This window comes from Lagenorhynchus albirostris, chromosome 13, assembly GCF_949774975.1.
Source record: "Lagenorhynchus albirostris chromosome 13, mLagAlb1.1, whole genome shotgun sequence".
In the NCBI taxonomy this organism is placed as follows: domain Eukaryota; kingdom Metazoa; phylum Chordata; class Mammalia; order Artiodactyla; family Delphinidae; genus Lagenorhynchus; species Lagenorhynchus albirostris.
In genome coordinates, this window is record NC_083107.1 from 35,854,755 (window position 1) to 35,877,507 (window position 22,753).

The following is a 22,753-nucleotide window of genomic DNA, read 5'->3' on the forward strand; positions in this document are numbered from 1 at the left end:
CTTAAGATACACAAATGTTCCATTTTTTTCTGGGATTATTCATAATAACTGATTTATATTCATAAATATTTGCAGGCTTGCTAGTGGTAAATGCATTTCTATTTGATATTAAAGTAATATTTCAAACATAAAGTAATATTTCAAACATACAACTAAGAGGTACAATTATATTCATTTTTTAAAAAATAAATAAATAAATCTATTTATTTATTTATTTATTTTTAGCTGTGTTGGGTCTTCGTTTCTGTGCGAGGGCTTTCTCTAGTTGCGGCGAGCAGGGGCCACTCTTCATCGTGGTGCACTGGCCTCTCACTATTGCAGCCTCTCCTGTTGCAGAGCACAGGCTCCAGACGCGCAGGCTCAGTAGTTGTGGCTCATGGGCCCAGTTGCTCTGTGGCATGTGGGATCTTCCCAGACCAGGGCTCAAACCCCTGTCCCCTGCATTGGCAGGCAGATTCTAAACCACTGCGCCACCAGGGAAGCCCTATTCATGTTTTTTGAATCTCACATTTTTTTGGGGAAGAGAGTAATATAAATGTGTTTTAACAATGTTTATTAGTATTTCAGGATAAAGTATATATCATTAGGAAACATCTTTTAAAAAAGTCTTTTCCTTTCTGAGTATCTAAAGCAACTCTTGTATTTAGGAGGACAGATTTATTTACATCTTTAGCATCATTACTAAGAAAATGGTTTACCTTGCAAAGCATTATTTCTTTATATCAAATATATAATTACAGATGATGTCATTATAATTTCATTAAGTTTAGCTTGCTTAAAAGGGATAAGGTTAGAATTTCCAGTTAAGCAAAGTGGACTTAACACCCATTTGCTTCCTTCCCCGATTCTTCTAAAATGAGAGTAAACAAATTACTATTAAAAAGGTGTACAGCACTGGAGCCTGCAGGCATTTTGGTGGGGATAATGGCAGACTTCAGGAGGGCTCATGCCAAGGAGTACTTCCCAGAATTTCTGCTGCCAGTGTCCTTGTCCCCGCAGTGAGCCACAGCTGCCCCCCGCCTCTGCAGGAGACCCTCCGAAACTAGCAGCCATGTGGCTGACAGGGTCTTGGTGCTCTGGCCTGGTGTCAGGCCTGAGCCTCTGAGGTAGGAGAGCTGAGTTCAGGACACTGGACTACCAGAGACCTCCTGGCCCCATGTAATATCAATCGTCAAGAGCTCTCCCAGAGATCTCTGTTGCAAAACTAAGACCCATCTCCACCCAACAGCCAGCAAGCTCCAGTGCTGGATGCCCCATGCCAAACAACTAGCAAGACAGGAACACAACCCCACCCATTAGCAGAGAGGCAGCCTAAAATCATAGTAAGTTCACAGACACTCCAAAACACACCACCAGATGTGGCCCTGCCCACCAGAAAGACATGATCCAGCCTCATCCACCAGAACACAGACACCAGTCCCCTCCACCAGGAAGCCTACACAACCCACTGAACCAATCTCACCCACTGGGGGCACACACCTAAAACGACTGGAACTATGAACCTGCAGTCTGAGAAAAGGAGACCCTAAACAAAGTAAGTTAAACAAAACGAGAAGGCAAAGAAATATGCAGCAGGTGAAGGACAAAGGCAGAAACGCACCAGACCAAACAAATGAAGGGGAAATAGGCAGTCTACCTGAAAAACAATTCACTGTAATGAAAGTAAAGATGATCCAAAATATTGGAAATAAAATGGAGAAAATGTAAGAAACATTTAACAAGGACCAAGAAGAACTAAAGAGCAAACAAACAAGGATGAACAACGCAAAAAATGAGATTAAAAATTCTCTTGAAGGAATCAATAGCAGAATAACTGAGGCAGAAGAACGGATAAGTGACTTGGAAGATAAAATAGTGGAAATAACTGCCACAGAGTAGAGTAAAGAAAAAAGAATGAAAAGAATTGAGGACAGTCTCAGAGACCTCCGGGACAACAGACCTCAGAGACAACAGTAAACCCACCAACATTCGAATTATAGGGGTCCCAGAAGAAGAAGAGAAAAAGAAAGGGTTTGAGAAAATATTTGAGGAGATTATAGTTGAACACTTCCTCAACATGTGAAAGGAAATAGTCAAGTCCAGGAAGCTCAGAGAGTCCCATACAGGATAAATCCAAGGAGAAACACGTCAAGACATATTAATCAAACTATCAAAAATTAAATACAAAGAAAAAATATTAAAAGCATCAAGGGAAAAACAACAAATAACATACAAGGGAATCCCCATAAGGTTAACAGGTGATCTTTCAGCAGAAACTCTGCAAGCCAGAAGGCAGTGGCAGGACATATTTAAAGAGATGAAAGGGAAGAATCTACAACCAAGATTACCCAGCAAGGATCTCATTCAGATTTGACAGAGAAATCAAAAGCTTTATAGACAAGCAAAAGTTAAGAGAATTCAGCACCACTAAACCAGCTTTACAACAAATGCTAAAGCAACTTCTCTAGGCAGGAAACACAGGAGAAGGAAAAGACCTACAAAAACAAACGCAAAACAATTAAGAAAATGGTAATAGGAACATACATATTGATAACTACCTTAAATGTAAATGGATTAAATGCTCCAACCGAAAGACACAGACTGGCTGAATGGGTATAAAAACAAGTCATGTATATATGCTGTCTACAAGAAACCCACTTCAGATCTAGGGCCACATACAGACTGAAAGTGAGGGGATGGAAAAAGGTACTCCATGCAAATGGAAATCAAAAGAAAGCTGGAGGAGCAATTCTCGTATCAGACAAGATAGACTTTGAAATAAAGACTATTAGAAGAGACAAAGAAGGACACTACATAATGATCAAAGGATCAATCCAAGAAGATATAACAGTTGTAAATATTTATGCACCCAATATAGGAGCACCTCAGTACATAAGGCAATGCCAACAGCCATAAAAGGGGAAAACAACAGTAACACAATGATAGTAGGGGACTTTAACACCCCACTTTCACCAATGGACAGATCATGCAGAATGAAAATAAATAAGGAAACACAAGCTTTAAATGACACTCTAACAAGATAGACTTAATTGATATTTATAGGACATTACCCCCCAAAACAACAGAATACAGTTTATTCTCAAGTGTTCATGGAACGTTCTCCAGGATAGATCATATCTTGGCTCACAAATCAAGCCTTAGTAAATTTAAGAAAAGTGAAATCGTATCAAGTATCTTTTCCAACCAGAATGCTATGAGACTAGATATTGATTACAGGGAAGAAACTGTAAGAAATACAAACACATGGAGGATAAACAATACGCTACTAAACCAAGAGATCACTGAAGGAATCAGAGGAAATCATAAAATACCTAGAAACAAATGACAATGAAATCACAACGACTCAAAACCTATGGGACTCAGCAAAGGCAGTTCTAAGAGAGAAGTTTGTAGCAATACAATCCTACCACAAGAAACAAAAATCTCAAACAACCTAACCTTACACCTAAAGCAATTATAGAAAGAAAGACCCAAAGATAGCAGAAGGAAGGAAATCATAAAGATCAGGTCAGAAATAAAAAGAAATGAAGGAAATGATAGCAAAGATCAAGAAAACTAAAAGCTGTTTCTTTGAGAAGATAAACAAAATTGATAAACCGTTAGCCAGACTCATCAAGAAAAAAAGGGAGAAGACTCAAATCAACAGAATTAGAAATGAAAAAGGAGAAGTAACAGCTGACACTGCAGAAATACAAAGGATCATGAGAGATTACTACAAGCAACTCTATGCCAATAAAATGGACAACCTGGAAGAAATAGACAAATTCTTAGAAAAGCACAACCTTCCAAGAATGAACCAGGAACAAACAATATAAACAGACCAATCACAAGCACTGAAATTGAAACTGTGATCAGAAATCTTCGAACAAACAGAATCCCAGGACAAGATGGCTTCACAGGCGAATTCTTTCAAACATTTAGAGAAGAGCTAATACCTATCCTGCTCAAACTCTTGCAAAATATAGCAGAGGGAGAAACATGCCCAAACTCATTCTACGGGGCCACCATCATCCTGATACCAAAACCAGACAAAGATGTCACAAAGAAAACTATGGCCAATATCACTGATGAACATAGATGCAAAAATCCTCAACAAAATACTAGCAAACAGAATCCAACAACACACTAAAAGGATCATACACCGTGATCAAGTGGGGTTTATCCCAGGAATGCAAGGATTCTTCAACATACGCAAATCAATCAATGTGATACACCATATTAACAAATTGAAGGATAAAAACCACATGATAATCTCAATAGATGCAGAAAAAGTTTTCAACAGAATTCAACACCCATTTATGATAAAAACTGTCCAGAAAGTAGCCATAGAGGGAACCTACCTCAACATAATAAAGGCCATATACGACAAACAGGGAACAGAAAACCCACTCCTAAAGGATGTACATGCGAACTCACTTGACCTGAAAACCAGCACAAAAACACCATACTGAGAAGCACATGGACCATAGGTGAAGGGGACCCACTTACTAATCTTGAAGTATCTGCCAGAGAGTCAGGAACCAACTGAGACTCTCTGGGAACAGAGACACTGGCCAAAGCATTTTTGCAATTTCAGGCTGCCTTCATAGTTCTGGTGCAGGTGAGCACCATTTTGAAATTTTCCCTCTAACCTTTTAGAAAGGAGAGGGAGAAATAGAAAGGACCTTAGAAAGGACTGGGAGAAATAACTGATTTACTTAATACATAGAAATAAACACAGAGACTTAGGCAAAATGAGACAGAAACATATTCCAATCAGAAAAATATGATAAAACCTCAGAAAAAGAGCTAAGGAAAATGGAGGTAAGCAATCTAGTGTATAAAGAACTCACAGTAATTATAAAAATGCTCACTGAGCTCTGGAGAAGAATGGATGAATACTGTGAAAACTTCAACAAAGATATAGGAAATATAAGAAAGTAATAAACAGAAGTTATAACTCAACTAAAGAATATGCTAGAGGGGTTCAACAGCAGACTGCATGAGGTAGAAGAATGAATCAGTGGGCTAGAAAACAGAACAATGGAACTCACCCACACAGAGCAACAAAATGAAAAATGAATTTAAAAAAGTGAAGACAACTTAAGAGACCTTTGGTACAACATCAAGCAGAATAACATTTGGACTATAGGGGTCCCAGAAGGAGGAGAGAGAGAGCAAGGGCTAGAAAAATTATTTGAAGAAATAGTGGCCGAAAACTTCCCTATTTGGGGAAAGGAAACAGACAGGTCCAGGAAGCCCAGAGAATTCCGAATAAGATGAACCCAAAGAGATGCACACCAAGACACATTATAATTAAAATGGGAGAGGTTAAGGGTGAAGAGAGAATCCAGAAAGCAGCAAGAAAAAAACAACTAATTTGTACAAGGGAAACCCCATAAAGGCTATGAGCAGAAATTTTCAGCAGAAACTTGACAGGCCAGAAGGGAGTGGCATGTCATGTTCAAAGTGCTGCAAGAAAAAACTTCCAACCAAGGATTCTCTACCTAATGAGGTCATCATTCATAATTGAAGGAGAGATGAAGGGTTTCAGATAAGCAAAAACTAAAGGAATCTGTTACTGGCCCTACAGGAAATGTTGAAAGGACTTCTTTAATTTTAAAGGAAAAGAAATGGTACTAATTAATAATAAGAAAATATACAAAAGTAAAAATCTCACTAGAAAAGGTAACTATATAATAAAGGTAGTGGATCAATCACTTTTATAAGGCAAGCATGCAGGTTAAAAGACAAATGAAGTAAAATTAACTAAAATTACAATAATTAAGAGATGCATAAAATAAAAAGATGTAAAGTGTGTCAGTGAAAGTATAAAATGTTGGGGGGATAAAAAGATAAAACTTTGGAATGTGTTCAAATTTAAGTTGTTACCAACTTAAAACAGGCCACTATTTAAATAGGATGTTATATGTGAACCTCACTAACTATAAGGAAAAAATTATAGTAACTACACTAAAGAAAATGAGAAAGGAATCTAAATATAATGTTAGAGTAAACTACTAAAGCACAAGGGAAGAGAGAAAGAGAAGAAAAAAGGAACAGAGAACTTCAAAAATAGCCAGAAAACATTTAACAAAATGGAATAATTATGTACTTATCAATTATTACTTTAAATGCAAATGGACTGAATGGATAAAAAAAGAAGACCCATCTATTGGTTACCTACAAGAGAATTACTTCTCTTGTAATTCTTGAAAGGAAACAGACAGACTTAAAGTGAAGAGATGGAAAAAGATATTCCATGCAAATGGATGTGAAAAGAAAGCTGGATTAGCTATACTCATATCAGACAAAATAGACTTTAAAACAGAGACAGTAATAAAAGACAAAGAAGGGCATTACATAATGAAAAAGGGGTCTGTCCAGCAAGAAAATATTAACATTTATAAATGTATTTGCACCCAACAGCGGAGAACCAATATATATTAAGCAAATAATAACGGACTTACAGAGAAAAATTGAAAGCAATACAATAATACTAGGGGACTTTAACACCCCATTTACATCAACAAATCATCCAGACAGAAAATCAGTACAGAAACATTGGAGTTAAATGACACATTAGTCCAGATTGACTTAATAGATAAACATAGAACATTTCATTCAAAATCAGCAGAATACACATTTTTCTTAAGTACACATAGAAACATTCTCCAGGATAGATCACTATTAGGTCATAAAACAAGTCTCAGTGAATTGAAGAAGATTGAAATCACATTAAACATCTTCTTTGGCCACAGTGGTATGAAACTAGATATCAATCACAAGGAAAAGGCCAGGAAAAAACACAAAAAGGTGGATATTAAATAGCATGCTACTGAGCAACCAGTGGGTCATCAAAGAAATCAAACAATACCTAGATACAAACGAAAACAGAAATATGTCATATCAAAATCTATGTCATGCAGCAAAAGGAGTTCTAAGAGGGAAGGTCATAGCAATATAGGCCTACTTCAAAAAGCAAGAGAAATCCCAAATAAACAATCTAACTTTACACCTAAAGGAGCTAGAAAGAGAAGAACAAATGAAGCCCCAATTAGTAGAAGGAAGGAATAATGAAGATCAGAGCAGGAATAAATGAAATAGAGACTAAAAAAAAAAAAAAAACATGAAAAGATAAGTGAAACAAAGAGCCGGTTCTTTGAAAAGATAAACAAAACCAACAAACCTTTAGCTAGAATGACCAAGGAGAAAAGAGAGAGGACTCAAATAAAATCAGAAATGAAAGAAAAGTTACAGCTGATACCACAGAAATGCAAAGGATCATAAGAGACTACTGTGAACAGTTACACACCAACAAATTGGACAACATAGAAGATAAATTCCTAGAAAGATACAATCTTTACAGACTGAATCATGAAGAAATAGAAAATCTGTATAGACTGATTACTAGTAAGGACATTGAAACAGTAATCAAAAGCTTCCCAACAAACAAAAATAGAGGACCAGATAGCTTTTCTGGTGAATTTTTACAAAACAGAGATTTAATACCTGTTCTTCTCAAACTATCCCAAAAGGTTGAAGAGGAGGGAAACATTCCAAACATTTTATACTACCAAAACCAGGCAAGGACACCACACAAAAAAATAAAATTACAGGCCAATTCTTGATGAACATACATGTAAAAATCCTCAATAGAATATTGGTAAACCAAATCCAACAATACATTAAGAGGACTGTGCACCATGATCAAGTAGGATTCAGGGATACAAAAATGTTTTATCACCCACAAAGTAATCAACATGATATATCATATTAACAAAATGAAGGATAAAAATCATACAATTATCTCAATAGATGCAGAAAAAAGTATTTGACAAAATTCAACATCCATCTATGCTAAAAACTTACAGCAAAGTTGGTAAAGCAGAATTTACCTCAACATAATAAAGGCCATATATGACAAACCCAAGCTAACATCAGTGGTGAAAAGCTGAAATCTTTTCCCTTAAAATCAGGAATAAGACAAAGATGTCTATTCTCACCACTTTTATTCAACATAATATTGGAAACCCTAGCCATAGCAGTTAGGTGAGGAGAAAATAGGTATTCAGATCAGAAGGAAGAAATAAAACTCACTATTTGCAGATGACATACTATATAGAGATAACCCCAAAGACTGCCAAAAAAATGGTATAACTAATAAATGAATTTAGTTAAGTTGCTGTATACAAAATCAATGTACAGAAGTCTGTGGCATATCTGCACTAATAACAAGCTATCAGAGAAATAAAACAATCCCATTTACAATTGCATCAAAAAGAATATAATACCTAGGAATAAATGTAACCAAGGAGTCGAAAGACTTATACACTGAAAAGTACAAGACGCTGATGTAAGAAATTGAAAAATATATAAATAAATGGAAATAATATTCCATGTTCATGGACTGGAAGCATTAATATTGTTAAAATGTCCATTCTACCCAAAGCTGTCTACAGGCATACCTTAGAGACATTGTGGGTTCAGTTCTAGACCACTCCAAAAAAGCAGATATCTCAAAGTGAGTCACAAATGTTTTGGTTTCCCAGTGCATCTAAAAGTTATGTTTACACTATACTGTCATCTATTAAGTGTACAGTAGCATTATGTCTTTAAAAACATTGTACATACCTTAATTAAAAAATATTTTATTGCTATAAAATGCTAAATATTGTATGAGCTTACAGCAAGTTGTAACCTATTTGCTGGTGGAGGGTTTTGCCTCAGTGTTGATGGGTGGTGGTTGCTGAAGGTTGGGGTGCCTGTGGCAATTTCTTAAAATAAGACACCAGTGAAGTTTGCCACATTGATGGACTCTTCCTTGATTTCTCTGTAGCATGTAGTGCTGTTTGATAGCATTTTACCCAGAGTAAAACTTCTTTCAAAATTGTAGTCAATCCTCTAGAATCCTGCTGCTGCCTTATCAACTAAGTTTACATAATATTCTAAATCCCTTGTTGTCATTTCAGTGATCTTCATAGCATTTATACCAGGAGTAGACTTATTTCATCTCAAGAAACAACTTTCTTTGATCATTCATAAGAAGCAACTCCTTAAGTGTTAAAGTTTTCTCATGAGATTGCAACAAAATTCAGTCCTATATTCAGGCTCCACTTCTAATTCTAGTTCTTTTGCTCTTTTCCCCACATCTGCAGTTACTACCTCCACTGAAGTCTTCAACCCCTCAAAGTTATCCATGAGGGTTGGAAACAACTTCTTCCAAACTCCTGTTAATGTTGCCATTTTGACTTTTTCCCGTGAATCATGAATGTTCTTAATGGCACCTAGAATGGAGAATCCTTTCCAGGTTTTCTTTTCTTATCCTTTTTTTTTTGGCCATGCCACATGGCTTGCAGGATCTTAGTTCTCTGACCAGGGATTGAACCCGGGCCCCAGCTGTGAAAGCACTGAGTCCTAACCACTGGACCACCAGGGAATTCCTAGAAGGTTTTCAATTGAATTTGCCCAGATCCATCGGAGGAATCACTGTCTGTGGCAGCTATAGCCTTAAGAATTGTTTTTCTTAAACCATAAGACTCGAATGTCAAAATTACTCCTTGATCTATGGGCTGCAGAATGGATGTTGTGCTTGTGCTAGCAGGCATAAAAACAACATTAATCTCATTGTACATCTCCATTAGAGTTCTTGGGTGACCAGGTGCATTGTCAATGAGTAGTAATATTTTGAAAGAAATCTTTGTTTCTGAGCTGTAGGTCTCAAGGGTGGGCTTAAATTATTCATTAAATCATGTTGTAAACAGATGTGCTGTCATCCAGGCTTTGTGGTTCCATTTATAGGGCACAGATAGAGTAGATTTAGCAGAATCTTAAGGTCCCTAGGATTGCTGAGCATTGGCTTCTATTTCAAGTTGGCAGCTGTATTAGCCCCTAACAAGAAAGTCATCCTGTCTGTTGAAGCTTTGAAAACAGTCATTGACTTTTCCTCTCTAGCTATGTAATTCCTAGATGGCACCTTCTTTCAATAGAAGGTTGTTTGTCTACATTGAAAATTTATTGTTTAGTGTAGCCAGCTTCATTAATTTTACCTTAGCTAGGTCTTCCAGATAACTTGCTGTAGGTTCTACATCTGCACTTGCTGCTTCACCTTGTACCTTTATGTTCTGGACACGGTTTCTTGCCTTAAACCTCATGAACCAACCTCTGCTAGCTTTAAACATTTCTTCTGCAGCTTCCTCACCTCTCTCAGTCTTCATAAAATTGAAAAGAGTTAGGTCCTTGTTTTGCATTAGGGTTTGGCTTAGGGAATGTTGTGGCTGATCTATCCAGGCCACCAAAACTTTCTCTATATCAGCAATAAAGTTGTTTCATTTTCTTATTATTTGTGTGTTCAGTGGAGTAGCACTTTTAATTTCCTTTAAGAACTTTTCCTTTGCAGTCACAACTTAGCTAACTGTTTGGCTCAGGAGGCCTAGCTCTCAGCCTGTCTTGACTTTCAACATGCCTTCCTCAAAAAGCTTAATCATTTCTTTTTTTAAAGTTAAATTAAATTTTTTTGTTTATTTATTTTTGGCTGCATTGGGTCTTCGTTGCTGAGCATGGGCTTTCTCTAGTTGCGGCGAGCAGGGGCTTCTCATTGCGGTGGCTTCTCTTGTTGTGGAGCATGGGCTCTAGGTGCGTGGGCTTCAGTAGTTGTGGCTCATGGGCTCTAGAGCACAGGCTTAGTAGTTGTGGTGCATGGGCTTAGTAGCTCCACGGGACGTGGGATCTTCCCAGACCAGGGCTCGAACCCATGTCCCCTGCATTGGCAGGCAGATTCTTAACCACTGTGCCACCAGGAAAGCCAATTATTTCTAACTTTTGATTTAAAGTGAGGGACATGCAACTCTTCCTTTTACTTGAACACTTAGAGGCCACTGTAGGGTTATCAACTAGCCTAATTTCAATATTGTTGTGTCTCAGGGAATAGGAAGGCATGAAGAGAGGGAGAGAGATGGGAGAACAGCCTGTCAGTGGAGCAGTCAAAACACACACATGACATTTATCACTTAAGTTAGCCTTCTTATATAGGTGTGGTTCATGGTGCCCCAAAACAATTACAGTAGTAACATCAAAGATCACTTATCACAGATCACCATAAAAAAATAATAGTAATGAAAATGTTTGAAATATTGCAAGAATTACCAAAATGTGACAGAGACATGAATTAAGCAAATGCTATTGGAAAATGGTGCCTGTCGACTTGCTCAGTGCAGGGCTGCCACAAACCTTCAGTTTGCAAAAAAGCAATGTCTGCGAAGCACAATAAAGTGAAGTGCAGTAAAAGAGTTATGCCTATATAGATTCAATGTAATCCTTACCAAAATTCCAATGGCACATTTTGCAAAACTAGAACAAATAATTCTGAATTTTGTATGGAACCACAAAAGATCCCGAGTAATCAAAACAATTTTAAGAAACAGTTACAAAGCTGGAGGTACTACACTTCCTGATTTCAAACTATACTACAAAGCTGTGGTAAGCAAAATGGTATGAGAGACCAGAAATAAACCCACACATAAATGGACATTTAACTTATGACAAAGGAGCAAAGAACATAGAGCAGAGAAAGGATAGTCTCTTCAATAAATTGTGTTGGGAAAACTGGATAGCCACATGGAAAAGAATGAAACTAGACCACTATCTTATACCATACAGAAAAATTAACTGAAGATGGATTAAAGACCTGAATGTAAGATCCAATATCTTAAAATTCCTAGAAAAAAACGTAGGTGGTAGTCTCCTTGACATCGATCTTGGAGATGATTTTTGACATCAAAAGCAAAGGCAACGAAAGTAAAAATAAACAAGTGGGACTACATCAAACTAGAAAGCTCCTGCACAGCAAGGGAATCCACCAACAAAATGGAGAAGACATTTGCCAATCATATATCTGATAAGTCCAACATATAAACTCAATAACAACAACAACAACAAAAACTGATTAAAAATGGGCAGAGGATCAGAATAGACATTTTTCCAAAGAAGACATACAGATGGCCAACAGGCACATGAAAAGATGTTCAACATCACTAATAATAGGGAAATGCAAATCAAAACCACAATGAGATACCACCTCACACCTGTTAAAATGGCTATTATCAAAAAAACAAGAAGTAACATTTATTGGAGAGGCTGTAGAGAAAAGGGAACCTTACACACTGTTGTTGGAACTATAAATTTGTATAGCCACTATGGAAAACAATATGGAGATTCCTCAAAAAATTAAGAGTAGAGCTACCATATGACCCAACTATTCCACTTCTGGGTATTTATCCAAAGAACATGAGAACAGTAATTTGAAAAGATATATGCACCCCCATGTTCATTGCAGCATTATTTACCATAGCCAAGACATGGAAACAACCTGAGTGTCCATTGATGGATGAATGCATATAGATGATGTGTTATATTTATACAATGGAATAATACCCTAAAAAAGAATGAAATCTTGCCTCGTGCAGCAACATGGATGAACCTTGAAGGTATTTTGTTCAATGAAATAAATCAGATGGAAAAAGACAAATACCCTGTAATTTTTACTCTTCAGTGGAATCTAAAAAACATTAACAAAGGAATGAACAAAATAAAACAATAGCAAACTCATAGATACAGAGATCAGATTAGTGGTTACCAGAGAGGAAGGGGATTAGGGGTTGGGTGAAATGGCTGAAAGGGGCAACTGTATGGTGATGTATGGTAACTAGACTTGTGGTGGTGATCACTTTGTAGTGTGTAAGATGTCAAATTTTAATGCTGTACACCTGGAACTTATATAATAAAAGTTCTTTTTTTTAGATTTGTGTATTTTTTAATTTTACATATATTCTTGTGTTTTGTTTTTAAACATTACATATAATCTTTTATATTTATCCAATAATTAAAACAATTATAACCAAAAATGTTAAACATCATTTTCAGCATAAGACTTTTATTTAGTAATATACATTCAGAGAAAAACTCTGAGAGACAACAAAATGTTGTTAATAGCTGTCTCCAAAGAGTGGAAATACCGGAAATTAAACTTTTTTGTTCTTTCCTTATTTTTTCAATTTTATACAGTGAACATATTACTTTTATAATCAAGAAACCAAATTATATTGAAATATGTATAAATATGATAGAAAAAAGGAAATGAATGCTCTGACCAAAGACAGTAGTGCACAAAGGCCCCAGGGGGGGCAGTAAGATCTTCTGCCCCAACTGGATCTTCAGCAGAGCTATCTATTCTCCCTGCTGGGGGCATTCTTCTCTTTGAACCCGTATGCAGTCATACTTCTTCTTTAGGGCACAGCTTTAGTAAGTCACCTAGAGAAGCCTTCCCTGCCATTTAGACTAAGTTAGTAACCCTCTTACATGCTCTCATTATGCTTGACATTTAAAGTTGTGTTTTTTTTGCGGTACGCGCGCCTCTCACTGCTGTGGCCTCTCCCGTTGCGGAGCACGGGCTCCGGACGCGCAGGCTCAGCGGCCATGGCTCACGGGCCCAGCCCCTCCGCGGCATGTGGGATCCTCCCAGACCGGGGCACGAGCCTGCGTCCTCTGCATCGGCAGGCGGACTCTCAACCACTGCGCCACCAGGGAAGCCCCTAAAGTATTTTTTGAATTGAGGTATAATTGACTTATTATAGTAGTTTCTGGTGTACAGCATGACGATAAGTCTAGTTAACATCCACCACCATACATGGTTACAAAAGTTTTTTCTTGCGATAGGAACTTTTAATATTTACTGTCTTAGCAACTTTCAAATATGCAATACATTATTATTAACTATAGTCTCCATGCTGTACATGATATCCCCATGACTTGTTTATTTTATAACTGGAAGTTTGTACCTTTTGACCCCCTTCACCCATTTCACCCACCTTCCCCTTCACCCTCCTGACTCTGACAACCAATCTGTTCCCTGTATCTTTGAGCTTGTGTTTTGTTTGTTTGTTTTTAAGATTCTGCATATAAGTGAAGTCATATGTCATTTGTCTTTCTCTGACTTATTTCACTTAGCATAACGCCCTCAAGGTCCATTCAAGATGTCACAAATGGTAGGATTTCATTCTTCTGATGGCTTAGTAGTATTACATTGTATATATATACCACGTCTTCTTTATGCATTCATCCATCGATGGACACTTAGATCTTGGCTATTGTAGATAATTCTGCAACGAACATGAAATAATGGTACCTATATCTTTTTGAATTAGTGTTTTCATGTTCTTTGGATAAATACCCAGAGGTGAAGTTGCTGCATCACATGATAGTTCTATTTTTGAGAAACCTCCATACTGTTTTCCGTAGTGAGTGCACCGATTTGCATTCCCACCAGCAGTGCTGAAGAGTTCCCTATTCCCCACATCCTCGCCAACACTTGTTATTTCTTGTCTTTTTGATAAATGCTATTCTAATTTGAAGTAATCACAAACTTTTACAGAAAACTTGTTAGTACAGAGAATTTTTTTTCTTGAACCATTTTAGAGTAAGTTTCAGATCTGATGCCTCACCACCCCCAAATACTTTAGTGTGTATTTCCTATAGAAAATGTGTTGTCCCACATCATCTATATAACCATCAAAATCAAGAAATTAACAATGATAATAGTACTACCATCTAATACTCAGAGTTTCACCAGTTGTTCCTCCAGTGTCATTTTTTATAGCAAATGGTTCTCGTTCAGAATTACTTGGGTTTTTTTAGTAAAAGAAGGTGTGAAGAATGAAAAATACTGAAAAGAGTTATGTGTGATCAGGATTTTCTAAGACTGGATTGAATTTAGATGGGTAAATGGATTTTGTTAGGAATGGGCTAGAACAAGGCTGGGTTTGGTTTCTCCCTCCAAAGTATTCTTGAAATTCTGCTTTTGACAACAGATGGTGAGTTTCTTTGCCTTTAAGTGACTTGTATTTGCTTTTGAGATCTTTTGTAACTTTGGTTAAGGAATAAGTATTGTCTCACAGTGACCTATGATCTTATTTGACCAAGTGTTTTAAAACTTCTTGACAAACTTCCCAAATATCAAATTTTAATTGTTTCTTTTGATTTCCAGCTAACTTTGGGGTACTTTAGAGGTCCCCTGTGGTATCTTAAAGAGAAATATTTAACTAGGATTATTTGGTATGTTAAGTTAAATGTAATCATTTGGAATTCTGGTTATTATAACCAAGTTTCTTTATTGATTACACTATAATCAGATGTTTAACCATGGCTTTTAAGTCTTTGGTCATTTATAGATATTTTTGTACTCTGATGCTTTTACAAAAAGTGCTTCATCATCAAGATTCATAGAAAGGCTATGGAAGCAGTTACAACAGTTCCACACCAATATGATGGCTATGTGAGGATTACAGCCCATACTGACTTAAAACAAGGAGCTGTCCTGCCTCTGGGGCCCCTAGATCAGGCATCCAGAGATTTTTACTCCCTGACAGGCAGGGTCAACACCCCCCACTCAGCTCTGAAGCAGTTACAGAAGACGGACGATTGCCCTTCTGCTCTCATAAGAATATGGAAGTAAAATATCTGAGGGGGGAATGAAACAGGAGGGAAGGAGGCAGGGCACAACCTTTGAAAGAATGACATAGCCCGAGGACATGACATAAACTGATTAGAACCAAATGGGTCCAAGATGGTGGACATGTCGGCTTCCACTAGACCTTAAGCCTCAGTATACCTCACTGTAACACATCAGCATGCTAAATGACACGCCCACAGGTGTCATGACAGTTCCAAGACCAACCATAAGGATCAAAAAAGTGGGTGGTGGCCCAATTCCTGGAAATCCCCACCCCTTCCTGAAATAGCTGCAATAAGCCTCCCACTCACGAGCCTATGAGATTACCCACCCCTATAAAAACTGACAACCCCATACCCTGGTGCCTTTCTCACCTTCTGAGATGGCCCACACTGTCTGTGGAGTGTGTTTCTCTCTAAATAAATCCACTTCTTACATTAAAAAAAAAGAAAAAAGAAAAAAAGACATGTTACATTTAGTTATCATGTCTCTTTATGCTCTTTAATTCTGGAACAAATCTTTCATCCTTTTAATTTTTTTTAATTTATTTTTTAACTTTTGTGACTTTAACACTTTTGAAGATTTTTTTACCACTCATTTTGTAGTATGTCCCTAAATTTAGATCATTGAAGTTTCCTCATAAGTAGGTTCAAATTATGCATATCTGGTGGGAATATTCCAGAAGTGATGCTGTATTCTCAATGCATCCTAACAGGCAGTGCACAATTTCAATTCGTGTCTTTATTGATGATGTTCATGATCACTTGGTTAAGGTGATGTCTGCTAGGTTTCTCCACTGCAAAGTTACTTTCTTCTTTGGAATTAATTAGTATTTTGTAAGGGAGATACCTTGAAAATATGTGAATACCTTATTCCTCATTAAACTTTAAATATATTTTTAATTTATTTTATCCCTGTGGGCTCAGGTACTGTTTTAGTCAATGATTTTAATCCATTAGTACCATTATTTATTTTGATGTTTAAGTTGTCCCTGATGTGGCCAGTGGGACCCCTTGCAAGCTGGCTTCTCTGTCTTTGTGCCATGTCCCTGTCAATATTTGAGCATTTCCATTCTTTCTGGCACAACAGATCTTTCAGGCTCTTATTATACTTTCCCTTCCTCAGTGCTGGAATCAGCCAATTCTCAAAGGAGCTTGGTTCCTTTTAGAGGAGAATAGTATCTAGAAGCCAAGGTGTGCTTTAGGTACACTCATTGCTCTTGGAGTATCACTGCTCCCAGGTACTCTCAGTGGCCAGAGCTTAGGGAATGTATGTATGTACGCATACACACATACTTGCACACATTCACTTCTGTATCTCAATATATCGAAAACCATGAGTTCATACCAGTACCTCAAATTCTAATCTATCACCACAGGGTTCATTCTAATGTTCTCTCTTTTTATATTTGTACTTCTCTCTCACTGGGAAAGCTGACACTTCCATATCTTTATTTTATTTACTTAAAATCACCCTGTATGCAGACAGTCTTCTGTCTCTGTGACAGTTCCCTTCCCTTCATGGATGTCCTTCTCACCCCGTGTAAGTTCTGACACACTATGTTGGGCTGCCCCTGTATGTGGACGTCCTCCTCACTTTATTCAGCCTCTAACACCCAAGACGAGGCCATTGCTCCTATGAATGTGCTTCTCACACTGCTAGGGTTCTGACATACTATGTCAGGCTGACTTTCCCTATGGACACCTTCCTCATCCAGCTTAGGCTCTGGCACTCCATGGGAGGTGGGTCTTATGTGGATGCCTTTCTATTCCTGCTTCGGTTTTAAGAGCCCCACTCTGGGCCAGATGCAGTAGGTCAGACTTGTGCATAGAATTCAGGACCCCTTATTATCCTCATAGTTCTATTCTAGAGTTGTAATACTTGGATGCATGGAATATTCATTATGTACACATATTCTTTATGTACACAGGATATGGCCTGTGTACATAATGCATATGGTTCTTGGATTTTTTAAGAATCTTTTTATTAAAAGTATTACATGTATATTGAAAAGTGTAAAGATTATAAAGATATGTTTTGAACTATCAAAAAGTGAACACACCCATAAAATCTTCACCCAGGTAAAGAAATAAAATATTATCAGTACCCTAGGAGCCATACTCATGACCTTTCCCTGGCACTCCTTATTAGGTATCTTCAATATAACCAACAGAAATAAACTGCATTCTTTAAATTATATGTCCCAATTAGTGGCATGATGAATAAAATAGAGCTTCAGTAAGTACGCATGATTGACTATTTTGAAAAACTATTTGAAAAGTTAATTATAGCTTTTTTGAGGAAGTTTTATCATTCAGTTTGAGAAAGTTTGGAGCAGTCAGTCACTAGGGGGCAGCCTGCACTGCTTCCATTTCTTTAGAAATAGTTGTATCCTTTTGTTAGTAACTAGAATTATTTTGCATGGAAGGAAACAAATGTTATTTCAAAGAAAGAAATATTTCACTATTCACAGATAGGAAGAAAATGGACACAATTATTTTGTTCTCCTGTAATTCAACTGCAGGAACGGATTCCATGGTCAAATCACTCTCAGCATCTTGGAAGCCTAGCTTTGCTTTTGTAACCCCAGCAGAGCATCCGAATTGGAATGGTTTGGAAGGTTTTTTGAATCTAAACAAGCTTCAGATAATTTATCCACACCTTCCTCTAAACCTTTTTTTTCTGCAGATTTCTCCCAAATACCCTACTAGACTCGAGTTAAATTAGAGAAGAGAAAGCCACAGCTCAGAATTCTATCCACTGATTTCATTTTGCCTTGCTTAGTGGTAGTTTCTTTTGGTAGCACCCTGTGAAAAATATCAGAGGAAGCGTGAGAGAAAAAAGTTGGTCTTCCTTGGCGTCAATTCTTTACCACTTCTTTCCTCATGCCATTCTAGTTTTGTGTATTTCTTTTCTAACTGGACTGATAAACTATCCAGTTCCTGAATATCCCTAGAATAGATAAACCCATGTCCACATACTTTTGAAGTATTTTATTTCCAGTAACATAAAGAGATTGTTTCTGCCCTCCTCCCTGCCCTACTGACCCTGCTGTACAGTATGGGTTGGCTTCTTATTCTCCATAACTTTTTACCATAATCTAATGTCATTTCTTCCTTTCTACAGATAGAGACATCGGGATCTACCAGTATTATGACAAGAAAGAGCCACCAGGTAAAGTATCTGTTCTACTAAAGTGATTTTTATAAACTTTTTATTCTAAACTATAAAATACTGACTTGAAAACTCTGTTTTTATGAGTCTTAGATGAATTCTAGAATTTCAAGAAAGGTTACTCCAGTTCTTCAGAAAAATGCTGAGGTTGATAGCTATTCTATATAAAATAAAGCAATATTGAGAAAATGCTATAGCAGAACCTGAAAATTTTCATTTTACTGCTGATTAGACTGATAACTGGACAGTCTATTCTCGTTTATTTATCAGTGTCCCAGTAGAGGGCATTGTTAATGCATGGGTCCCACTGATGCTGGCCTCCCGGATCCTCACCTGATATCTGAAATAGGCATTTCTGAGTGAGTGATCAATTTTCTTTATCTGATTAATCCTGTTAATCCCAGAAGTTTCATGATGGGCCAAAAGGTCTTTCTAGCTAGAGTTACTTCCTGTTTTGGTCTCTGTTGAAGTGAGGCTTGTGTGGGCATCCTGTGTGCTTAGCTTGGTGGCTAATAGGCTGACTTCATGGTTCTGATGACAGACTGAAGCAGCTTCTGTTCTGGGCTCAGTTGCAGTTCTGTTCCCTATCTGATGAGATTGCGAACTCAGGATATTGGCCCACCTGTTGTGCTTTGTAAGCCTTTTCACTACAAATTTAGGAAATCTTCTATGAAATGAAAACATCCAAATTATGGCATTTTTCAACTGCCTTTTTTAAAGTTTAGCATATTTTATTAATAGCATGTATAAATAATTATTTATGCACATATAAAAATACAAAGTATTATAATAAAAATAATTTCCACTTTTTTTTTACATCTCTCCGCTGCCACAATATCAGCAACAGAGCATGGTAACTTAGAAGAAAAGCAGAAGCTGGCAGAATGTAAGTTTTACTTTATATTTTTTTGGAATTATTATAAAACTGGAATTTTAATATCCCTGAAAATTCAGTCTTAAAACATATTTTAAACTTTCTGCACAAATAGAAAATGTTATTCCTTACAAATTTCTTATAAATTCCCATTGTTTAGGTACATAAACGTGAATAAGAATTATATTGTTAGGAATTTTTCGTTTAGACCATTGAAATCTCTGTCCATTGTTTGGTGAGATATATGCTTCTGTAAACACAAACTTTCTTAATGAACCATATTTATATTATTTAATATATTTAAAAAGTGTGCCATGCTTAAATTCTGATAACATTTTATTATCCATATTATGCCTAAATTATTAATATGTTTTACCCATTGTAAGAGAATAAGATTTGTAATTATCAGTATTAGCATTTTATTCTCTTTAGTCTTTCCTGGTTTCAAATATATAAACGTGTTATATATGTAATATGGGTACAGTATAATGTGGTTAAAATATGACTTTTATTTGGAATATAGGTGGAGCTGAATATCCTACTTATTCTCATTTTAAATGATCAAGCTAACATTTAATTTTTAAAAATACTGTATTAGTACCTGCAACAGAGATTTAAAACTTTTTACATATGCTCTGCACATCATAAATTATGTTTATAGAATGTCATTAATTTGCTTTAATAATAGCAATTCTATAAAAATTTAAATGCCTATATATACTGTATATTATATGTACATACACACAAAACACATGTACACACACATTTAGAATTATTATTTAGGAGAATTCAGAGATGAATTCGTTTTTGTGATGAAATAGATATCATTATAATGAATTTAATATTCTGTTAATTCTTTTAAACAGAACTATTTTTAGTTTGTCTTAGGCTAACATTGAGCCTCTACTAAATAATTTTATCTTTTAATTTAAAACAAAACAAAGGCTTATCATTATTGAATTGTGGTGTAGATTTTAAAGAGAATTATTTTAAATAGAAAAGAGCACTGTTAGTGTCTAATCTGTTAAAACTTGGATTTCTCTCAAATTTGTCCTTAGTTTAAATGTGTGATGCTTAATTTTAAATTCATTTTCTCTGTGTTATTTTTTAAATTTTATTTCTTTCCTCAGTATATTCATTTACTCATAGGAATTTTCAGATCTGATAAGGCTACTTGCACAGTTTGGAATTTCTTTCGGATTGACTCTTTATTTATATGAAAATGTTACTTCTGTGGTAAAGAGTGGGTCATTTACTGTTAAGTGCTAGATTCACAGGCCTAGGAAACTTTCCCAGGGATTCTCTGAGCCTTGTTAGTTGTCATCATAAAATTTTGATCAGGGAGATTGTTTTGTGGTAAAAATCCTGTTTTTATGACAGAGCCTTTCAAAAACTGTCATTTGATGATGGAAGTGAAGCCTGCTTCCTTTCAGTTAAGGAGGTGTTTTATTTTAATCTCCTAAGGCACATTGCTAAGCAGAGTTTCCTTTTTAAACCATGTTTAACTAACTGTAGTACACGTTTTGTTTGCCAGCACGAGATTTTCCATGGACGCTCAAAAACAGACGCCCAGAAAAACTTCGAGACTCACTCAAGGAGTTGGAGGTATCTTTCCAGAAGTTTCAAAAATGGCAACAAACAAATCTGTTTTAAAACATCTTTCAACAGCTTTAATTTTCATAAAGGATCAACTCTCCTGGTGATGATAGCTTTGCTTTTGTCCAGTGAGGAGTTCCAAAACAGTTGCATCTTTGTGAGGCATGCTGATCTTTTTTTTTGCTTGCAAATCAGAAGCACTTTAACTGGTAACGACAATGTGTATAGCCAACTGCACTCTCTTTTTCTGTTTCCTTCAGGAGCTGATGCAAAATAGTCAGTGTGTGCTGAGCAAATGGAAGAACAAATATGTCTGTCAGGTAAAAAGGTTTGACATGCTTTCGCAGTGTTTAACCAGTGGAGCTGAAAACTATGCAGTAATTGGTATTCTTGTGTTATGATAGGTAATGGACAAAAACTTTTTAAGAACAGGTATTTCATAGTTTGAATTCTAGTCATTCTAGAACTAACATTAGACAGATTGACTCAGGCTACCTCATTAATCAGTATAGTTGTACTGACACTATAAGCACTAGTAACAGTCTTTTCAGATGGTATTTTTTGTTTGTCATAGATTTAATCATATTTATGAATGAAGGTAAAACCATAGGACAAAAGGTATTTTGACCACTCTTGTAAGCACTTGTGAACACCATGCTTATGGAAATCAACAAGCAGACTAGAGTTAGACCTAACAAAACAAGACATTTGCTCTTACTTTTTGAACCTTCTAAACTGTACTGTTTAATATGGTAGCTGGTAGTCACCTGTGGCTATTTAAATATAAATTTAAACTAATTAAAATTAAAAATTCAGTTCCTCCTTTGCACTACCCACATTTTAAGTGCTCAGTAGCCACATGTTATCATATGGACAATATATATACAGAGCATTTCCGTCACAGAAAGTTTTCTGTACAGCACTATTAGAGCCTGGACAAGGTGAGCTACATGTTGAATGGGTCTAGATTCAGGACATAATAATCACTTGTCCGTTGATCATAAAATAATGGACAAATATCTCAGCTGTGTCAGTAGGCTTAAAAAATGCTATTTGCCTAGAAAAATTGTACTCGCTTATGATAAAACGAATCATTAGTAATATTCTACTCCTACATGTAGTTGAAGTTACGTCAGTACTAATAATTATAACTGTTTTATGGAATTAAATATCCTGTATCAATTTAAATTCTTACTTGCTTACAATGTGATTCACGAATTTTAGGTCTGACTACTCTTGTTTGAAGTTTAGACCCATGGCTCTATCCATAAATCTACCACATTGAATTTGTAGTGATTATAAACTTGTGTTAATCTACTATTTGAATATAGATCTCATTTTAGTGGACTCTGGTTTGTGCTCATTTTTTGTTTAAACTAGTCTACCTTTATTCATGAAAGTGACTTTAGTTACCTCCTCAACTGTCATAATTATTATTTTCCAGAGACTGTTTACAAGGTTGAATTAATATTTTTAGAACCATAATACTTCTTTTTTTTTTAACATTTTTATTGGAGTATAATTGCTTTACAATGGTGTGTTAGTTTCTGCTTTATAACAAAGTGAATCAGTTATACATATACGTATATCCCCGTATCTCCTTCCCCTTTCATCTCCCTCCCACC

At 36.3% G+C, this 22,753-nt stretch overlaps 1 protein-coding gene across 1 annotated transcript in view; it reads left to right on the top strand.

The window, feature by feature from the left end:
• WDPCP (WD repeat containing planar cell polarity effector) overlaps positions 1 to 22,753 on the top strand; it is a 254,644-nt gene that overhangs the window by 88,897 nt on the left and 142,994 nt on the right. The window contains exons 4-7 of the mRNA XM_060168956.1: positions 18,611 to 18,658; positions 19,500 to 19,544; positions 21,067 to 21,137; positions 21,389 to 21,448. Coding sequence (XP_060024939.1) covers positions 18,611 to 18,658; positions 19,500 to 19,544; positions 21,067 to 21,137; positions 21,389 to 21,448 — 224 coding nt within the window. The remainder of the gene's footprint in view (positions 1 to 18,610; positions 18,659 to 19,499; positions 19,545 to 21,066; positions 21,138 to 21,388; positions 21,449 to 22,753) is intronic.